At 43.8% G+C, this 19,652-nt stretch overlaps 1 protein-coding gene and 1 non-coding gene across 5 annotated transcripts in view; both read left to right on the forward strand.

The window, feature by feature from the left end:
* Positions 1-427: 427 nt before the first annotated feature.
* LOC117091130 lies at positions 428-534 on the forward strand. Its single transcript, XR_004440251.1, has one exon. It is a non-coding gene; the product is annotated as a U6 spliceosomal RNA (small nuclear RNA).
* Positions 535-1,840: 1,306 nt separating this feature from the next.
* NTN4 (netrin 4) overlaps positions 1,841-19,652 on the forward strand; it is a 127,115-nt gene continuing 109,303 nt past the window's right edge. For 2 of the 4 annotated variants that reach the window (XM_033220989.1, XM_033220992.1), the window contains exons 1-2: positions 2,234-2,792; positions 5,887-6,416. In XM_033220989.1, coding sequence (XP_033076880.1) covers positions 2,738-2,792; positions 5,887-6,416 — 585 coding nt within the window. In that variant the 5' untranslated portion in view covers positions 2,234-2,737. Of the gene's footprint in view, positions 1,931-2,233; positions 2,793-2,856; positions 3,262-5,886; positions 6,417-19,652 lie in introns of those variants that run through there. The other 2 variants (XM_033220991.1, XM_033220990.1) reach the window with 2 other exon arrangements.

The raw sequence follows: 19,652 nt of genomic DNA on the forward strand, positions 1-19,652 counted from the left end.
AATGATGTTTATTGGAATGCTGACTACTTTTCTCTCCTGAGCTTTTCATATAGATAGTATTGGTGTCGAATGTGCAGTTTCCTTTTGAATATGGGAAATCATTCTGATACAACTGGTTTTCTCCTTAGTCCTTAGTCTCCTTAGCCCCTTAGTATATAACAATAGTTTTAACATAACTCAGTCAAAAACATGTAATGAATACTTATTGTAGGTGTTCTTGGCTGAGAATAAGGAAGAATATCAGAAAAACATAGTAATGTTTTTTATAAACTGAATATTAAAGACTGTTCTACCATTAGAGAGCTTTCTGTCTTGTTAAAGGAAATAAGAGCCAGTTATTCAGCAATCAAGGAAATATATTATCAATGCAGGATTCGTGCAGACAGTAAATAGCTTTGAAATTTGTAATGAGATATGGAGTAGTTCTGTGATTGCTTTGGCAGCACATATGCTAAAATTGGAACAATACAGAGAAGATTAGCATGGCCTCTGCATGAGAATGGCATACAAATTTGTGAAGCGTTCTATATTTTTAGCAATATATTGTATTCTTGAAAAATGCTAAGACAGTGGGGTAAAGTGTTCTTAAATGCATATGTTAATTGGCTAGATTTAGTCATTCCACACCATGTACATATTTCAGAACATCATGTTGTACATGATAAATACATACAATTTTGTTCATTAAAAAACAGAAATGGATTAGTTCTGCCTAAATATACTAGACTCAGAAGTTAATAATAAATGTGCATCCACCCCTTTGTTTAATTTGCCTTGGCTATTAAATTAATATTTATGCTAAGAACCTTCGGCTGTTATAGTTTCCTATCATTTATTTGGTAAAAAGATTAATTGGAGAGGTGTTTCAATGGCTCCATTAGGAGATATGAAGAAAGCCCCAACATTGCCAGTATTTGAAAACTCAAAGGGTTTATTTTCTAAAGCAGGTGATGCTACATGAATTGCTGTCCACACCTTCTGCTACTTTCCTATGTTGGCCGGAAGAATAATTTTAATGTCTCCCAAATGGATTATGCTGACCTCAACCCAGATCCGCCTGGGAGATATAAACTTCTTATATGTTCCTGGCCGGATCATTGTAAATAATATCTACATGTATCCCAAAGCTCTGAATTATCCTCATCTGTAACAGACACAACAACTAAATGGTATCTGGAACATAGTTAATTTTCTGGAAAATATTCAAAGGAACAAAATGAACAGTGCAATACAAAATTGCTGTCGACTTAACTTTTGCCAGTTTCCCTGGATGTGAAAGTAGAATTATATTTTCACAGAACTTGCAAAAATCTCAGATTCGGCTGCTATTTTATCTCTTTCCAGAAGTACCAGCCCTGAGCAATCCTGTCTGCAATTAGCTGCGTGTGGTTGCTACTAAATTGCTCCCCAGAAGTTAGTTCCTAACACTGTTTCACAGCACAGCATACTCTATAAAAGGAGAACGCTTGGAAGGACCAAAGAGTTCCCTTTGTCATGCCCCTGCCCTGCCTCTGGACAAGGACGTTATTACACTGCCCACTAACTAATCATGTGACCCTTTTCTTTCAGCACCTTGAGTTTGAGTTAGGCAACACCTCTTACACCAAAGTGGGCACACCTTTGCATCATGTAGGCAGCGATTGTTTAGACGAGACATCCCCCTACCCCCGCAAAAGGCAGCACAGAAGCGGCGAACGCCGCTTAGCAGTTGGCGCGCTCTCAGTGCGGGTGACCCGGGGCTGGGTTGGGGTGTCCGTCCCCGGGTCATGGGACTCCCCGAAAGGGGGTGGCTGGAGGAGGAGGGAGGGCTCGTTTCGCCGGGGGATGTGGGAAGTAGGCGCTAGCCTGTTTCGCGGTTTTTTAAGCCCCTTGGCATGCCCTGACCTGATCTAGAGGGAGTCAACTGCTCTTAGGAATGTTCCGGGAGAAGGTGGGAGACTGCTTCCCAGGGGAGGCCTGTGGGTGCTGCAGGGCACCAGGGGGGTCACCAGGGAGATGCAGGGCGCGCGCCAGGAGGGGGGCCAGGGCAGCCGAGGGCCGGGCTGAGGGGACCGAGACGAGCGGGCAGCAGGGCAGCGGGGGCGCCGGTCGGAGCGCGGGGAACCCCTCCTCGGGCGGCAGCGGCGGCGGCGACGATCTGGCCTCGCGGGCTGCACCGCCCGGGCTGTCAAGCGTGGGGGGCGGGCGGGAGGAAGGGGTGGAGGTGCGAGGGGAGGAGGGCTGGCACCGGAGCGCCGCGGCGTCGGTGCAATAAAAATGCATCGCATGGAACTGCCGGTGGAGAAGGACGGAACAGAGCTGGGGCAGCCAGAGGAGGTGGTAAAAGCGGAGGAGGACGCCCAGGAGGAGGCGGCAGCGGCGGCGGCCGGGAAGTGAAAGGTCTCGCAAAGTTCAGCGGCAGCTGCGGGCGCCGAGCCCCGGGCTAGCGGCGGACGAGCCCGCAGGGCCGCTCCGCGGGGCAGCGCGGTCAGGCCGGCTATGGTCCGGGGGCTCCCGCCGCCCCCCAGGTGCCCGGGACCCGCCAGGCCGGTGCGCGAGGGTCACCCCACCTCCCCGCGCGGTCCCGGCCCCTGGCTTTCCGCTGCCGGCGCCCTCTGACTGAGCCCGGCGCCCCAGGAGGAGGAAGAAACCAGGGCCCCGGTCCTTCCCGAGGACGGCGGCGCTTCATCCCGCAGCCCAGAGGTCTCCGCTCCCTCCCGCACCCGCCCGGCCCGGCTGCTCCCGGCTCCTCCCGGCCATGGGGAGCTGCGCGCGGCTGCTGCTGCTCTGGGGCTGCACGGTGGTGGCCGCAGGTGGGTGGTGACGCGGCGGGGCCCCCACCCCTTTCCTCGCTGCTTCTCTAACCCATCTCGGGACTCGGGGGTGCAGGGGAGCCGGGGCTGCGAGCGCAGAGCGCGGCTCCCGAGGGTGAAATGAGTGGCCATGTTCCACCTCCTTTCCCCTGGGCTCCGCACTTTCAAATACTATTGATTTATTTTTACAACTGGGATACACACGCGCTTGGATAACCAGATATCCTGGGTGCGCCGTGCCGGGGATACTGCGACCGGGGTTTCTTTCTCAGTTTGGCTTGTTAAAAAACTGCTTTTCCACTTGGTGAGGGAACAAAGGACCCAGCTCGCCATCCCCCGGCACTTCATGGCCTAAGGAATGATGAGGAGGGGTGGCCCAGCGACCCTGGGCGCGCGTGGGCCGGGGCCGGTCTCTGGTGGAGGCTGGTCGCTGGCGTCCCTGACCTGGTGCTGGGTACTAGAGAACCAGGTAAGGACACCTGGGGCAGAGCTGAGCGCCCTCTCCCCGGAGCAGTGACTGGAACGCAGTGGGACTCCTGGCTTGGACGATAGGTGGTGATCACCCTGGACTTGCACTGAGCTGGCTGGCCGCCCCTGGGGAATTGGTACCCTGGCCGAAACTCTGCGGGAGGTCGGAGGCGGGTCTGCTCCCTGGCTCGGTAACTGGACAACCGGCGGAGGCGTCGGCAGATGCCCTCTCCCTCCCACTCCCATCCTGGCTTTCTTGGGCTGCCCTAGGCCACCGGCTCCTGGCTCGTCGTTTCTGTATCCGGGAGCCCCTTCTGCTCCTCTCGCTCCCTCTTGCGGGTCACCTGGTTTCCAGTTAGGCGTAAGCGCAGCCCTGTAGGTGAGGAGGAGAGATGTGAGGGAGTCTGCAGACATCCAGTCTCTCGTGCGGATCTCACCTGCTTCAGAAAGGGTAGCCTGGGCTAGAGAGACGCGCAGGTGGCTAAAGAACATTGTCGCACGCATCTCCTCCCTTGGGCTTCCACTCTTCCCTGACGGCCGCTGGCACCCAGCAAAATCCAGGCTTTCCAGTCTGCATTCCAAACCAGTCCGAGTCACAGGAGCATCCTTAGTGTCATTGAATAGTCACTCGAGAGACTCCAAGTATTTTGCCCCACGGATTCTTTATCTGGCTCAAATCTTTTCTGGACTTAGGAGTTTAGGGGCATTTAAAATTATTGGATATTTTTCCCAGGGACATATTAAAGGCCTAAGATTTTACTTTAATTCTTGCACTCTTAAAAGATGAGCTTTAAAAAATCTTTTCCGTCTCAAACCATATTATGGCAAAAACATGCAAGCCATTGAAAGGTTGTAAATAAACATCACAAGGCAAGTGTTTCAAGTCAAAAATACTTGTACAGGCAGTATATGATTTTCCCTGAAATTTTTTACAGGTGAGTCATAGCACACTGTGTGTTTGTGTGATTCTGGCCACAAGCAACTGTTGCCCCAGCTAATGAGAAAAGTGGCAAACAGAACCCAAGCATAATGCTCACTTTAATTTGACATTTAAAAAATAACGCCTAAGGAAGCCCTTTAGTTGCAAGGCTATGTGGGGTTGGCCATTGTCAGTGTGTGAAATGTCTCTGTTGCAGCCTAAGCTGTCATTTGGCCTCCTCCAATCCTTACTGTGATAACAGTTCAGAGATACTGCTTCTTAAGAAGCAGAAACATTCAATTAGCTGGAATTTAGGGCTTGATTTCCTTTTCCCTCTTTTCCCCTCTGTTTTAACCTTTAAAATAGATGATTTTTGCTTAAGGTATTCATAATTAAAACGCCAAACCCAATCAAAGGATTATAGTATGTAGTCAGAATGTTAATAAGTGGATAATGTTTATCATTTTTTTTTTTTTTTTTTGAGACGGAGTCTCGCTCTGTCGCCCGGGCTGGAGTGCAGTGGCCGGATCTCAGCTCACTGCAAGCTCCGCCTCCCGGGTTTACGCCATTCTCCTGCCTCAGCCTCCCGAGTAGCTGGGACTACAGGCGCCCGCCACCTCGCCCGGCTAGTTTTTTGTATTTTTTAGTAGAGACGGGGTTTCACCGGGTTAGCCAGGATGGTCTCGATCTCCTGACCTTGTGATCCGCCCGCCTCGGCCTCCCAAAGTGCTGGGATTACAGGCTTGAGCCACCGCGCCCGGCCAATGTTTATCATTTTAAGTCATTTTAAAACATTGAAGTCTGTTGGACCTTTGTTTGGGAGGAAGAGTGTGTTTTTTAAAGAAGGTGTTTTAGTTCACAGATAATATTTAAAGGTGCTGTTAGTGGCTGCCAGACTGTAGACACTCTCCTGTTAAGCAAACAATTGACTACTATATAACCTGTCATAGGTAGAAACCCTGAAGAGACAGCATGTAAAATAAGCTTTTCTGCCATTTGGCAGTTCAGAGTTTTTTTCTTAGTTATGTTTACGTAATGTTAGAAATTGATAGTGCACATCTGAACTCCAAAGGTCTCTAGCTTTGCCTCCCCCTAAATGAGGACCCATTGTATATTTATTAAATATCTCATATTGCTTTTCCTAGGGAATTTATCCCTTCACTGGCTTAAAAATGTAAAGAAAATAGAGTTCCACATTTCCTTCTAAATGCATTCTCATAATAAACATGTTAAATCATGTGAAGGACTCACATTAAATTTGAAAGACTAACTTACGTGGTCTTAAAAACATTATAGTTTTTCTATAGTCATGACTTCAAAAACACATCAATGTATTTGAAATACAGAAAACATTTATAAGACAAAGTACTTGAAAAGTTTTAGGCCAATAATCTTCACCCTGGTGGTTCTATTTTCCCTCCTCTTGTCCTCTGCCTAAAGTATTTGTTTCTCTGATGTGAATTTTATATCTGAACATAAAAAGCAAACACACACACACGCATACACACACTCATACATGAATGCATTGTGAATGCAGAACAGTGTTCATACTCAGACATGAACATGGTAGAGCACGGTAGAATTTTCCATTTATTGAAAGTCTCAAGCGTTTTTGGGGAGATCCTTGATTGTTGTCGATGGACTAGGTGGACAAAAGAGCTTTCCAGATGGGTTTGTCTTGCATCACGCATGCTTTTCCTTTCTTAGGACTGAGTGGAGTAGCTGGAGCGAGTTCCCGCTGTGAAAAAGCCTGCAATCCTCGGATGGGAAATTTGGCTTTGGGGCGAAAACTCTGGGCAGACACCACCTGTGGTCAGAATGCTACCGAACTGTACTGCTTCTACAGTGAGAACACGGATCTGACTTGTCGGCAGCCCAAATGTGACAAGTGCAATGCTGCCCATCCTCACCTGGCTCACCTGCCATCTGCCATGGCAGACTCGTCCTTCCGGTTTCCTCGCACGTGGTGGCAGTCTGCGGAGGATGTGCACAGAGAAAAGATCCAGTTAGACCTGGAAGCTGAATTCTACTTCACTCACCTAATTATGGTGTTCAAGTCCCCCAGGCCGGCTGCCATGGTGCTGGACCGCTCCCAGGACTTTGGGAAAACATGGAAGCCTTATAAGTACTTTGCAACTAACTGCTCTGCTACATTTGGCCTGGAAGATGACGTTGTCAAGAAGGGAGCTATTTGTACTTCTAAATACTCCAGTCCTTTTCCATGCACTGGAGGAGAGGTAAGGTCACCTGTTTAACTCTACACTGTAAGATAGAAAAATGTTACCAGCCCACATTTTTTTTAAAGCATGAAGCTATACTTGTAGCAACATGAATGAAATTAGAATTTTTCATGAGCTTTATTTGTCATAAATTATTTCTCACCCTTACGTATGAATGTGTAGTCATTTTCAAGCAGATCACCCACTGGCTGGGTTTAAGTCAGTATTCTAAGATTCAAATTTTTCACATTATAAAAAAAGAGCAGACTCAAATCATCACTCTAGAGGCTCCTCATTGCTTTAGTTCTCGGGACTACTTACGTGCTTCTGAAGGGGGAAGAGTTACTGAGACAGTCTGTTCCTGGAGCCCACAGGGGTATCTTCCTGATACTGTTAATATAAATAGGAAGTCAATAAAAACAAAGCCAAGAAAGAAAAAAAAAAATCTGTTTGTCAGAAGGATACTTTTGTATGACAGTAGCAAACAAATGAAAGTAGTTTCTTTTAACATACAAAGGTTCTTCTGGCCTCACAGACACATGAATTTCAGCTTAGGCCATCTTAAACTCATTCTGCAAAACAGCCTCCTTAGCTACTGATCCAATTTCTATGTGGAATGTTTTCTCTTTAATATTCCCTTCTCCTAAGGGAGAAACAGGTCTTTTTTTTAGCTCTTCTTAACTTATGTGGCAGTACCTTGAAAGGCTCCCCCCAGCTCTCAGGTGTATAAGAACAGAGAAAACTGAATAAAAGCAGATTAAGAGAGTATAATACTTCAATAAGTAGATGAAGAAACACTGATTCAGGAAAAAGAGAAGAGAGTATAATCATTCTAATTCTGGTCCATGTCATGAATATACAGACTAGATAAGTGGCTTTCAACTGGGGTGATTTTTGGTCCCTCTTCCCTGGGGACATTGGGACATTTGGCAATATCGGGAGACATTTTTGCTAGGGGGAGGAACACCACTGGCATCTAGTGGGGGGATGCCGGGGATGATGCTAAACCTCAGACAATGCACAAAATAGCATTTCCCACCCCATCCCCAACCAAAAATTATCTAGCTCAAAATGTCAATGTACCAAGGTTGAGACAGCCTGGGCTAGGCATACATCCAATACATGGATCACAATGGCTACAGAAACTAGGATAAGCACTCTTCTAGCATCCTTTATATAACTATTCTCAGACTTCTCAGGTAGTTGTGTATAATCAGCATGTATTGACCCCCTCAGGCACTATATTCAATGCTACTAATACTGCTTTTGGTGTGGTATGGGAAGGTGCTTGCCAGGGGCCTGATGAAAAGTTTGGTTTGGGACCTTCTTTCCCCACTTCCATAGATACATGAAGACTTTTGCCATTTTATTCAGCTGCTTCTTCTGTGTGCACCTTGAGGAGACCAGCAAGAATAGTGCTGCTGGCACCAGAACCAGTGCAAGCAGCACACCAACTGTTTTCCATTCTTCTTCATGGTCCTCAAAGTTGGCTGAATATTGTAAGCCCATTTGCAACCTGTCATGATGGACATTTTTAAAGATAACAGGACAGGAAAGAGACAGATAAGTTAGACTCATTGTTTTGTTATGTGGAGAACACTTTGTGCTGAAAACAAATGAATGGCTTGAACTCTCAAATTGCTTTGGAATTGATCCTCAGGCTCATATCGGCTCCTTACATCTCAGTGCTACTGAGCCTTGTGTATCTATGAAGTTGCAAAAATACAGTTTTAGTAACCAGATGGCAGGCATGTTCATTTAGCAAATATCACATTGAATTTATTGCAAATTTATTGCCACAGTCCAGCAATTATTTAAAGATGACTACAGTAATCTCTACTGGGCCCTGTGTATCTATGAAGTTGCAAAAATACAGTTTGAGTAACCAGATGGCAGGCATGTTCATTTAGCAAATATCACATTGAATTTATTGCAAATTTATTGCAACAGTCCAGCAATTATTTAGAGATGACTACAATAACTTTGAACTGACCTATATGGAAATACAATCTTGCCTTTTTTAAAACCAAACTATTTATTGTCATCAATGTTTATATCAAATTCCAAGCAGATAGAGACTAACATTTATGTAAGTTATTCCAATGTACAGATACCTTCTAAACTTAGTTCTTAAGTGTTTTTAATTGTAGTTGTTATTTTAGCAGACTTTTTTTTTCTTTTTTGAGACTGAGTCTTGCTCTGTCACCCAGGCTGGAGTGCAGTGGCATAATCTCGGCTCACTGCAGCCTCCGCCTCCTGTGTTCAAGCGATTCTCCTGCCTCAGCCTCCTGAGTAGCTGGGATTACAGGTGCACACTGCCACGCTCAGCTAATTTTTGTATTTTTAGTAGACATGGGGGTTCACCATATTGGCCAGGCTGGTCTTGAACTCCTGACCTAGTGATCCGCCCTTCTCAGCCTGCCAAAGTGCTGGGATAACAGATGTGAGCCACTGCGCCCGGCCTCAGCAGACATATTTTAATGGTAAGAAAAGCATCAAATGTGACCTAGTTCCCTCTAGAACATTATTTGCAAGTGCAGAGTGTAAAGAAGTCGTTATAGAATTTCTTCTTTACAGAGGATGGGTTTGGAAACTAATCTTTCCCTCCTGAGTTAAATAATGGAAGAGTCTTTCTCTAACTCAAGGACCACAGGAAGCCTCCCCAGAAATGATTATTGCCTTCCTCTCCTCTGTCATGTTAGAATATAAATCAGTGCAACGCTACAAATTTATTTTGCAGTTTCAATTCCATGTCACCAATTTCCATCTTTGAAAATTGTGTGCTCAGAAAAAGAAGCTAGTCAATCTAGTTTGAAAATAAGACGTCTCAGATTTCATTTATGGCTTATTTGTAATATTATAGGCCTATATTTTCCTCCATTCTATGTAAGACTTAAGACTTCTCTAGGTATTATCCTATTAATTAGGCTAGCATAAATATATGCCAGACTTAATTTGTTTCCAATGTTCATTCAGCAATACTGCTTTGGGTTTTGAGAGCCTGGAGCTTCAAGTCTAAAGAGTCAGAGTGGAAGGCACCAGTCATCCGAAAGAGGACTTCAAAAACATAGGCCCAAAAATTCACCCAGAAGAACACTTTTTAAATAGACATTAAACCTGCTATATAGGAACTTCCTGAACTGCCCAGCTCTTTCAAAGAATGGGGTATGGCTATCCTAAAATTTATCTCCCTCCCGGGAGATGAGATTGAGGCTTGAGTTTAAATGATTTGCTGTTAGTTATGTGACAGAGCTAGGACCAAGTCACAAGTCTTCTGACCTTAGGTCTAGTATTTGTTCCATAAAATCAAGTTCTCTCCCTCTATTAGTGACCCCCAAGAACTACTGGCGGGGAATATCTTCTATCTCCCTCCTCCCTCACTCCCTTAAAGCCATTTGCTGCTATTCATCTGGATATGAAATGAAGGTAAAATAGAATTTGCCAGCTTTCTCCTGAGTAGTAATGTCCTCTGAGACGGTAGTGGTATACTGAGAATAAAATACCCCATTGTTAACTTAGGCTGGGAAACACTGACTGGGTTTAACAAATTGAAACATTTATAAATACATTAATATTCTCATTATGTACCCTGTGTCCCCAAATGGGAGATTTAGGATGTGACATTCCTGGACTTATTTGGTTATGAAACCCTTGTTATGCAGAATTCGTTACTATCTTTCAGGACCCTAATGATCCACAGAGCACAGCGTGGGAAATGCTAGGGTGGAGGTTTAAGTGCTCCCAAAACCCTGGTGAAAGGCACAGACAGGCCTGGGGCCAGGCATCCACGCATATCAAGACTCTGTCCATTGAGAGCTTAATCTCCTACGTAGTTGGAGCAGTCAATAATAATAACCTTGAGGCTAAAAATGATGGGTTAATTAGGCTTTTTCAGGGTGGAAGAGAAGCACTCTCAGATTACCTCTGTATATAGAAAACACAAGGAAGTGGGGAGATGTAGCAAACAGTCTTAGATGTCACACAGTCAGGCCTCATGAGACTGGAATTGCGATGATCACTGTTAGGAAACAGCATCTGTTCCAGTGTGACCCAAAAGCAACTCTAAAAGGATGTAGTTATTGTCTCTTTAGAAGTGAGCATGACTTGCTCCCTGCTTTATTAACTCTCTATTAAAAGAACTCTATTCAAAATTGGATAGCAACCAATTAAAGCCCACAGATTTTTTAAATTTTTCTCCAGGGCATTATGAAAATGTACCATTCAAAGGCAGGACTGTAAAGTCAGAGACAGCAGTACAGAGAACCCAAGAACAGAGGGAGTAGCTGGGTCTCAAAGTAATCGTTGAGTAGAAAAGGATTATTGGGCTGGGCACGGTGGCTCACGCCTGTAATCCCAGTACTTTGGGAGGCAGGCAGATCACCTAAGGTCAGGAGTTCAAGACCAGCCTGGCCAACATGGTGAAACCCTGTCTCTACTAAAAATACAAAAAAAATTAGCCAGGTGTGGTGGCACACACCTGTAATCCCAGCTATTCGGGAAGCTGAGGCACGAGAATTGCTTGAACCTGGGAGGCGGAGGTTGCAGTGAGCTGAGATCACGCCCCTGCACCCCAGCCTGGGTGACAGAGTGAGACTCTGTCTCAAAAAAAACCAAAAAAAAAAAAAAAAAAGTAAAGGATTAGTAAAGAGGGTAAGGCTTGTATCCATTTTATTTACCTGTATGTCCCTAGCATTTAGCACATTGCTTGGATCACAGTAGGCAGTCAATACATCTGTAACTGAATGAATAAATGAGTGATATGACAAGCAGGGAGAAATGAATAAGCCCTGGGCCAGGGATGAGGATCAGAAACCTTGGTTAACTTGGAGACGATGAGTTGGTAGTCACATGATATTAGTTATGGTGTGGGAAGGGCAACCAATAGAGGATCTTAAATAATGTTTATTCACCCATTTATTCAAATAATTTTCAAGCTACTATGTGTCAGATCCCATTCCAGGTGGCATAGACATGGCAGTGAACCAAACACATAAAAATCCCAGTACCCATGAACCCCAGATTCTAATGTGGGGATAGGGAGATAGAGAACAAATAGGTGAAATCTATGTTATGTTGGAGTGTGGTAAATACTAAGGAGACAAAACAAAACGGGGCAGGGGATGGGGAATGCTGGCAGGGGAAGGTCTGCTATTTTTCTATTTTTAAAAATTGATTATTACTTTTATTCAGTTAAAACAGAAAAAAGAGAAATGGGGAACATAAACAAATGGAGAAATAGAAGTGACATGGTAAGATGAGAGAGTCAAGCTTAACAATTTTATTTCCAACTTTTACGTGCAGGCGTACATGTGCAGGATCTGCAGGTTTGTTACACAGGTAAACGTGTGCCATAGCGGTTTGCTGCACAGATCATCCTATTGCACAGGATTGGTACTAAGCCCAGCACCATTAGTTATTCTTCCTGATGCTCGCCCTCCTCCCACCCAGGTTTTCTATCTTTAAAACAGGTGGAAGGATTTGTGTCTGATAGAAAGGACAGTGACAAAGACCATGAGTTCCTGGCAAGTTTTCATGAGTGATTAAAACCTGTAATTAAGGGTCACATTTCTTTCACCTGGTAGGTATGGGAAAATGATGTTGGATATTAATTAACCCAACATTCATTGATAAAAACCCCTTTTGCTAGTGTTCCTTAGAATGAGAGCATTTGAAAAGGAATCTAAATGTTGTTAATGGAAAAGACTATTACTCATGAGTAATCTGCAGCCTAAAGATAGTTGAAGTGACTTGTCTTCAATTACTCAGCTGAAATCTGTGTTTCCTGACTTCTAGCCCAGTGCTATTTCCACTATAGTAAGTTGAAATGCCTTTGTGCCAAGTCAAGTAGCATAAAAGATAAAAAAACTATATACATTCCTTTCCTTCACACTCCTTACAACCTACTGGGTGAGAGAGTAAACATGATAATTTATCGACCGATTCATTAAATTATATGAGATAGTGCATGCTTAATCCCCCAAATACGTTGTGTAGATAATATGCCTTTCAAGATCCAAGTATTCATTTGTCTCCAGGCCATGGAAAGGGCTGTTTCAATATCTTGTGATAAAGTCAGTATGGCGTAAGTGTGCAGAAAATGATAAATTACTTAATCGTGGTTTTGTGGGCATTTACATTTATGCTATGTTAAGCAATATTTGGAATTTCTTTCTTTCTTTCTTTTTTTTTTTTTTTTGAGACGGAGTCTCCCTCTGTGGCTCAGGCTGGAGTGCAGTGGCGCGATCTCGGCTCACTGCAAGCTCCGCCTCCCAGGTTCACGCCATTCTCCTCCATTCTCCTGCCTCAGCCTTCCCAGTAGCTGGGACTACAGGTGCCCGCCACCACGCTCGGCTAATTTTTTGTATTTTTGGTAGAGACGGGATTTCACCGTGTTAGCCAGGATGGCCTCTATCTCCTGACCTTGTGATCCGCCCGCCCCGGCCTCTCAAAGTGCTGGGATTACAGGCATGAGCCACCGCGCCCGGCCAATATTTGGAATTTCATAAAAGATAAAACAAAGTCGTATATGAGTAGGAATGCTTTCTAAGCACAACTGTTCGGTTAACTACTTGTTGTCTTCAATTGGTGAAATCTGTTCATGCCTATTTCCGCAGTAGCAGTAGTCACAAGTCATGATGGCTGCTAATAGCTATTGAAGCCTTCCCACCTGCCACGTACTCCCAGTGCACTGCCTCCCTTATTCTCACAAGAAGCTCCTTAGTTAAGCACCAATATTAACTCTCTTTTACAGACAAAGAAACTGAAACCCAGTGAGTTGAAATAACGCAGTCAGAGTCAAATAATAGCTATAATTATTGAGCTAACCTATGTCAGAGCTGGGATGATTAGTTTGCCTTGAAGTTATTTATATGATTAGGCTTTATAATAACTCCAAATGTTTTTTAAAAAAAGAGAAAAACTAAAACTAAATTTCTCTGGTAATCAGTAGGTATTGTATACAACATATAGTTTAACTGATAATTTGTAATATGGTGGTATGCACTTTGCATAATAAAGTTACTGCTTTTACGTTAGATAGAAGAAGTATCTATAACAAATGAAGACTCTGCACTTAGTGTTATCCAAGATCATTTAAAATAAGCTGTATGGGAATGAATATCACAGTTCTTCAGTACCACTCAGCATACGTTGTTGTTTGATTGGTTTGGTTTTTGCAGGGAGGGGAAGTACTTTTTCTCTAGTTAGTACCTACTTTAAGTAGTATTTCTAATGAAGTCATCTAATGTATTAATGTTGCACCTTGCATCGTATTTTAAATGTAAGGTGCTAAATAAAGTGAATAAGTAAAATATGTAGAATGTTATATAGTGATAAGTGCAAAGAAAAAAAAATAAAGCAGAGATGGGTGCTGGTGGGGAGAGGGGGCTTATGTTGAGATGGGGCTCCCAGAGAAAGCCTCATTGAGACTTTCGAATAAGGACCCAAAGGAACGTAGAGGTGAGTTGTGGACATACATAGAGAAGGGCAAAGGCCTTGAGGAAGTCCACCTGGCACCTTCCAGTCTGCGAGGAGGTTGGTACCAAAGCTCAGGGGTCCAGGTGCAGCATAGTAGATGAGATCAGAGTGATGGGGAAGTGTGGGCATGGGGGCCCTCAAAAAGAGGTGCCCAGGATGACCCAAACTTATGCCTAGATCAATTCAATCCTGTTCATTATTTTTAGCATTCCCTCAAAGGAGCCCCAATTTGAACCATATGTTATTCTGGGCTTACTTATGAAGTCATTTGTTTTTAGTCTGGGTGATATTAGAAGCCACTGGAGGCCAGGCGTGGTGGCTCATGCCTATGATCCTAGCACTTTGGGAGGCCAAGGCTGGTGAATCACCTGAGGTCTGGAGTTCGAGACCAGCCTGACCAACATGGTGAAACACTGTCTCTACTACAAATACAAAAATTAGCCGGGCATGGTGGCGGGTGCCTGAAATTCCAGCCACTAGGGAGGCGGAGGCATGAGAATCACATGAACCCCAGAAAGCAGAGGTTGCAGTGAGCCGAGATCATGCCACTTCACTCCAGCCTGGGCAAACGAGTGAAACTCCATCTCAAAAAAAAAACAATAATTTTTTTTTTATTATACTTTAAGTTCGAGGGTACATGTGCATGACGTTTATATCATGTATAACTCCCCAATGCAATCCCTCCCTCCTCCCCCCTCCCCATGATAGGCCCCAGTGTGTGATGTTCCCCTTCCCGAGTCCAAGTGATCTCATTGTTCAGTTCCCACCTATGAGTGAGAACATGCGGTGTTTGGTTTTCTCTTCTTGTGATAGTTTGCTAAGAATGATGGTTTCCAGCTGCATCCATGTCCCTACAAAGGACGCAAACTCATCCTTTTTGATGGCTGCATAGTATTCCATGGTGTATATGTGCCACATTTTCTTAATCCAGTCTGTCACAGATGGACATTTGGGTTGATTCCAAGTCTTTGCTATTGTGAATAGTGCCGCAATAAACATACGTGTGCATGTGTCTTTGTAGTAGAATAATTTATAATCCTTTGGGTATATACCTAGTAGTGGGATGGCTGGGTCATATGGTACATCTAGTTCTAGATCCTTGAGGAATCGCCATACTGTTTTCCATAATGGTTGAACTAGTTTACAATCCCACCAACAGTGTAAAAGTGTTCCTATTTCTCCACATCCTCTCCAACATCTGTTGTTTCCTGACTTCTTAATGATTGCCATTCTAACTGGTGTGAGATGGTATCTCATTGTGGTTTTGATTTGCATTTCTCTGATGGCGAGTGATGATGAGCATTTTTTCATGTGTCTGTTGGCTGTATGGATGTCTTCTTTTGAGAAATGTCTGTTCATATCCTTTCCCCACTTTTTGATGGGGTTGTTTGTTTTTTTCTTGTATATTTGTTTGAGTTCTTTGTAGATTCTGGATATTAGCCCGTTGTCAGATGAGTAGGTTGCAAAAATTTTCTCCCATTCTGTAGGTTGCCTGTTCACTCTGATGGTAGTTTCTTTTGCAGTGCAAAAGCTCTTTAGTTTAATTAGATCCCATTTGTCAATTTGGGCTTTTGCTGCCGTTGCTTTTGGTGAAAAACAATAATTAAAAAAAAAAAAAAGCCATTGGTGATTTTGAGATTTTAAGTGGTGGGGTGATATTATCTATTTTTAATAGGATTACTCTGGCTTGTGTGTTAAGAAAAGACCAAAGAGGGAAGGAGGGTGAGGGAAGAGGCAGGGGGACCATTTAGAATCCTATTGCAATAATTCAGTCTAGACTCAATGTTGCATGGGACAGAGGGCAGAGGTAGAAATGGTGAAAAGTGGTTGAATTCTGGATCTATTTTGTTCATAGAACCAACAGCATTTGCTGACAGGTTGGATGTAGAGTGTAAGAGAAAGAAGTAACTATGTTTTTAGTTTGAGCATATGGAAGAATGCAGTGGTCATTTACTGAGATGGAGAAGACTTGCCGGAGATCAGATCTGGAGAGGAAGACCAGGAACTCATTTTCAGACATGTTAAGTATGAGTTGCCTTTTAGACATCCAAATGGAGATACTTAGGAGGCCACTGGAGTTTAGAGTTCAGAAAAGCGGGCTGGACCAAATATACGTGTGAGATTTAAAGCTAGGAAGCTGGATGAGATTGCCAAGGGAGTGAGTATGGATTGAAAAAAGAGAAAGTTCTTGTATTTTTAGTAGAGACAGGGTTTCACTATGTTGGCCAGGCTGGTCTTGAACTCCTGACCTCAGGTGATCCGCCCGCCTCAGCCTCCCAAAGTGCAAAGAAATTAGCTGGGCAAGGTGGTGGGCGCCTGTAATCCCAGCTACTCAGGAGGCTGAGGCAGAAGAATCACTTGAACCCAGGAGGCAGAAGTTGCAGTGAGCCAAGATCATGCCATTGCACTCAAGCCTGAGCTGCAGAGTGAGACTTCATCTCAAAAAAAAAAAAAAAAAAAAAAGAGAAAGTTCTAAGAACTGAGCCAAAGGGAGGATTAAACTTAGTCCATTAATGCTGCCATTATTGAAAACACTTTTGCAACTGATCTTGGGTGGGCATGGTGGCTCATACCTATAATCCCACCACTTTGGGAGGCTTAAGTGGGTGGATTGCTGGAGTCCAGGAGTTCGAGACAAGCCTGTGTAACATGACGAAACCCCCTCTCCACAAAAATTAGCTGGATGTGGTGGCATACACCTGCAGTCCCAGCTACTTGGGAGGCTGAGGTGGGAGGATCACTGAGCCTAGAGAGGCTGAAGCTGCAGTGAACCATGATCACACCACTGCACTCCAGTCTGGACAACAGAGTGAAATCCTGTCTCAAAAATAAGAAAGAAAACAGATCTCACTAATTTATGGGTCCAACTTTTGTTCAATTAAGCAACAACATGAATTGATTTATGTTGGGTTACCATAGTCAGAATGGTGGGTGCAAACTCTAAAATGACAGGTGAGAGAGAAGTTGGGAACAGCAATTTCACATTTTCAAAACATGACCTAAAACAAGCAGGGAGAAGGCAAAGTACTAACCGGATAACAAATGATGATGGAAAAGGGAGAGGGAGCAATAGTTGGAATGCTATATTGAAAGAGGAAGAGAACTTTGAAAATACTGTGCTGAAAGAGAAATGTCGATTTTAGAGACCTTCAGATTTTGAGGGCCTCATATTCCGTTCATGTTGAAATTATCTAACTTTTCACCCTTTTTTGACTCTCAAAAATTCAGCAATTGGAGCAATTTTTTGGAATGCCCCTGGACTATCACAGTATTGGAAACAAAGTTAAAATATAGCATTGTACACATTTTTCTGCTTAATGTTATGAAGTTTGATTTACAGAATTTGATAGAGAGCATCTTACCTTGACAATCCCATTTAAGTAAAAGGGTTTATACTTTCACAATTTCAATTTGTGTGCAGAATTTAAAAAAAAATTAATCTTCTAATTAGTATTGAATATATTAATATTTAATTATTCTGTTAAGGAGGACAAGGGAAAACCAACGTTCAGAGATCATTGTAGAATACAACAGTTTCAGTGCTGGGCAGTTTGCATACACTCAGTTTATCTCTAAGAAACAAATTCTCTTCCTGGATGCTTCATCTTGCTAATGAGCAAACAAAAACAGAACAACACCCTTCTTTCTATGTCATATTTCTCTTCTCTTCCTCCCCTTCCTGCCACTGGCAGAGGAGCAGAAGTCTTCCCAGGCCTCCGCTATGTTTGCTGATGTTACTTTACACTTCATAATCCCAGTTCCTAAAACAAAAATAATTATGAAAAATATTCACATGCTTTCTACATGACATCATGTTCATTTGTGCTGACACTGTCTTCTGGCTGCTACTGAAAAAGGCTTCTCTGTTTTAAAGTTGAATTGAAGAGAGAAGATGTGATCACCCTCTTACACTGTTTAATGTATGTCAAGAACTTTTGTTTCTTTTTGTTTCAGCCAATCTGGCCCTTCTGAGGCCCTTGAGGTTTTCCACCAGTTTCTTTTGTAACAGATGCCTACACTTCTCCCATACTCTGTGTCCCAATAAATAGCCCCTGATCCCACCACCACCTCCAGATAAAAAGTAAAGGTAAATGGAGGTTACATCAAACTGGTGCTGCATCAGGAGAGCCTGGCACCTCACTCTCCAGGAACCCTCATCCTTGCCCTCCATCCTAACACATCCAAATGGGTGCAAAACTCTTCCTTTTGTAACCATAGCTCCCTCTCTGATGATCAGGAAAGCTCAGAAGAATGTAAGCCCACTGGAACACCCTCTCTGAGGAGGGGAGTATGCTGAGAAAGTGTGGTTTGCAGAAACCAAAACCAGGTGATTGGCAGCCCCTACATCCCACCTTTCTTACGCATTCCTGTTTGTCGCTTCTGGCCATTTTTCTTTCTGATTTTCACTTCTGTTAAAGCAAATTAAATATGGCCTCAGAAGGATTCTGTACTTCTATATCTGAGCCGTTGTGGACAAACTGTAACCTAATTTAATAGGCAAACAAGATTGAAAACTGGCCGAGAGTGGTGACTCATGCCTGTAATCCCAGCACTTTGGGAGGCTGACGCAGGGGGATCACCTGAGATCAGGAGTTCAAGACCAGCCTGGCCAACGTGGTGAAACCCCGTCTCTACTAAAAAGACAAAAATTAGCCGAGTGTGGTGGTGCATGCTTATAATCCCAGCTACTCGGGAGGCTGAGGTAGGAGAATCGCTTGAACCCAGGAGACGGAGGTTGCAGTGAGTGGAGATTGCACCATTGCACTCCAGCCTGGGTGACAAGAGTGAAACTCCATCTCAAAAAAAAAAAAAGATTGAAAACCTAATTTAGGAGTATGCACCTGTAACAACGGCTGAGTCTTAGTCAATCCCAGCGTTCATACTTCAACCATTCATACACTGCTGAATGTTCAAATTGTGTTCAAATAAGGCAAATGCCAACCTGTACCAATCCAGTTCTTCTGTACCTCACTTCCAATTTCTGAACATCATTTCTTTTTTTGTTTTTTTTTTTGTTTGTTTTGTTGTTGTTGTTTGTTTGTTTTGTCTATAAGTCTTCTTCCACCACTGGCTGCGGTGGCATCTCTTTGAATCTGCTGTGATTCTGGGGACTGCCCAATTCGCAAGTCATTCATTGCTCAATTAAACTCCTTTAAATCGAATTCAGCTGAAGTTTTTCTTTTAAGACTCCAAGTTATGTCCCAGTAGACCACTTATTTTATCTCTGCTCTGGCTCCTATTTGTCTGTAAAAATGGACATGATACTTAGCTTGCCCCCACGATTTTCTCTCTGGAATCTTCTATCAGTTCTCTCAATTCCACTGCCCCCTCATCCTTCCATCGCATCCCAGTCCTAGCTCAATCTCACCGTTCATCTTCTTACTCCCTTGGCTACAGAACTGAACTCTACTGGAGAAAATAACAACACAATCATACTGAGAGATGCCTTTATGTTTTCCAGTCTTAAGTTTGCCCTAAAACTTCCCTGGAAGTCCTTCTTCCCTTCCGCTCTCTTTCTTCCCTGCAGAGACTCTTTCAAAGCTTCTCTCTTCTCCCTGACCCCTCTGCAAACCCCCTGCTCACTCTCAGCTAAAGAGCTTGCCTCCTGCTTTACAGAGAAAATAGATGTATACATGGCATTGCTGTCTAACCCAGAGAAGCCTGTCAAAGCAAAAAGCTGAGAGTTTCTCTCAATTCCTTTCTCTCCTTCAGCCAGCTTCGATCATCCACCAGGTCCTATCCCATTCTGCCACTTGGGTCTCTCTTTAGTGGGTACGC

The sequence above is a fragment of the Trachypithecus francoisi genome, unplaced genomic scaffold (assembly GCF_009764315.1).
Source record: "Trachypithecus francoisi isolate TF-2019V2 unplaced genomic scaffold, Tfra_2.0 Lachesis_group11, whole genome shotgun sequence".
Classification (NCBI taxonomy): Eukaryota; Metazoa; Chordata; class Mammalia; order Primates; family Cercopithecidae; genus Trachypithecus; species Trachypithecus francoisi.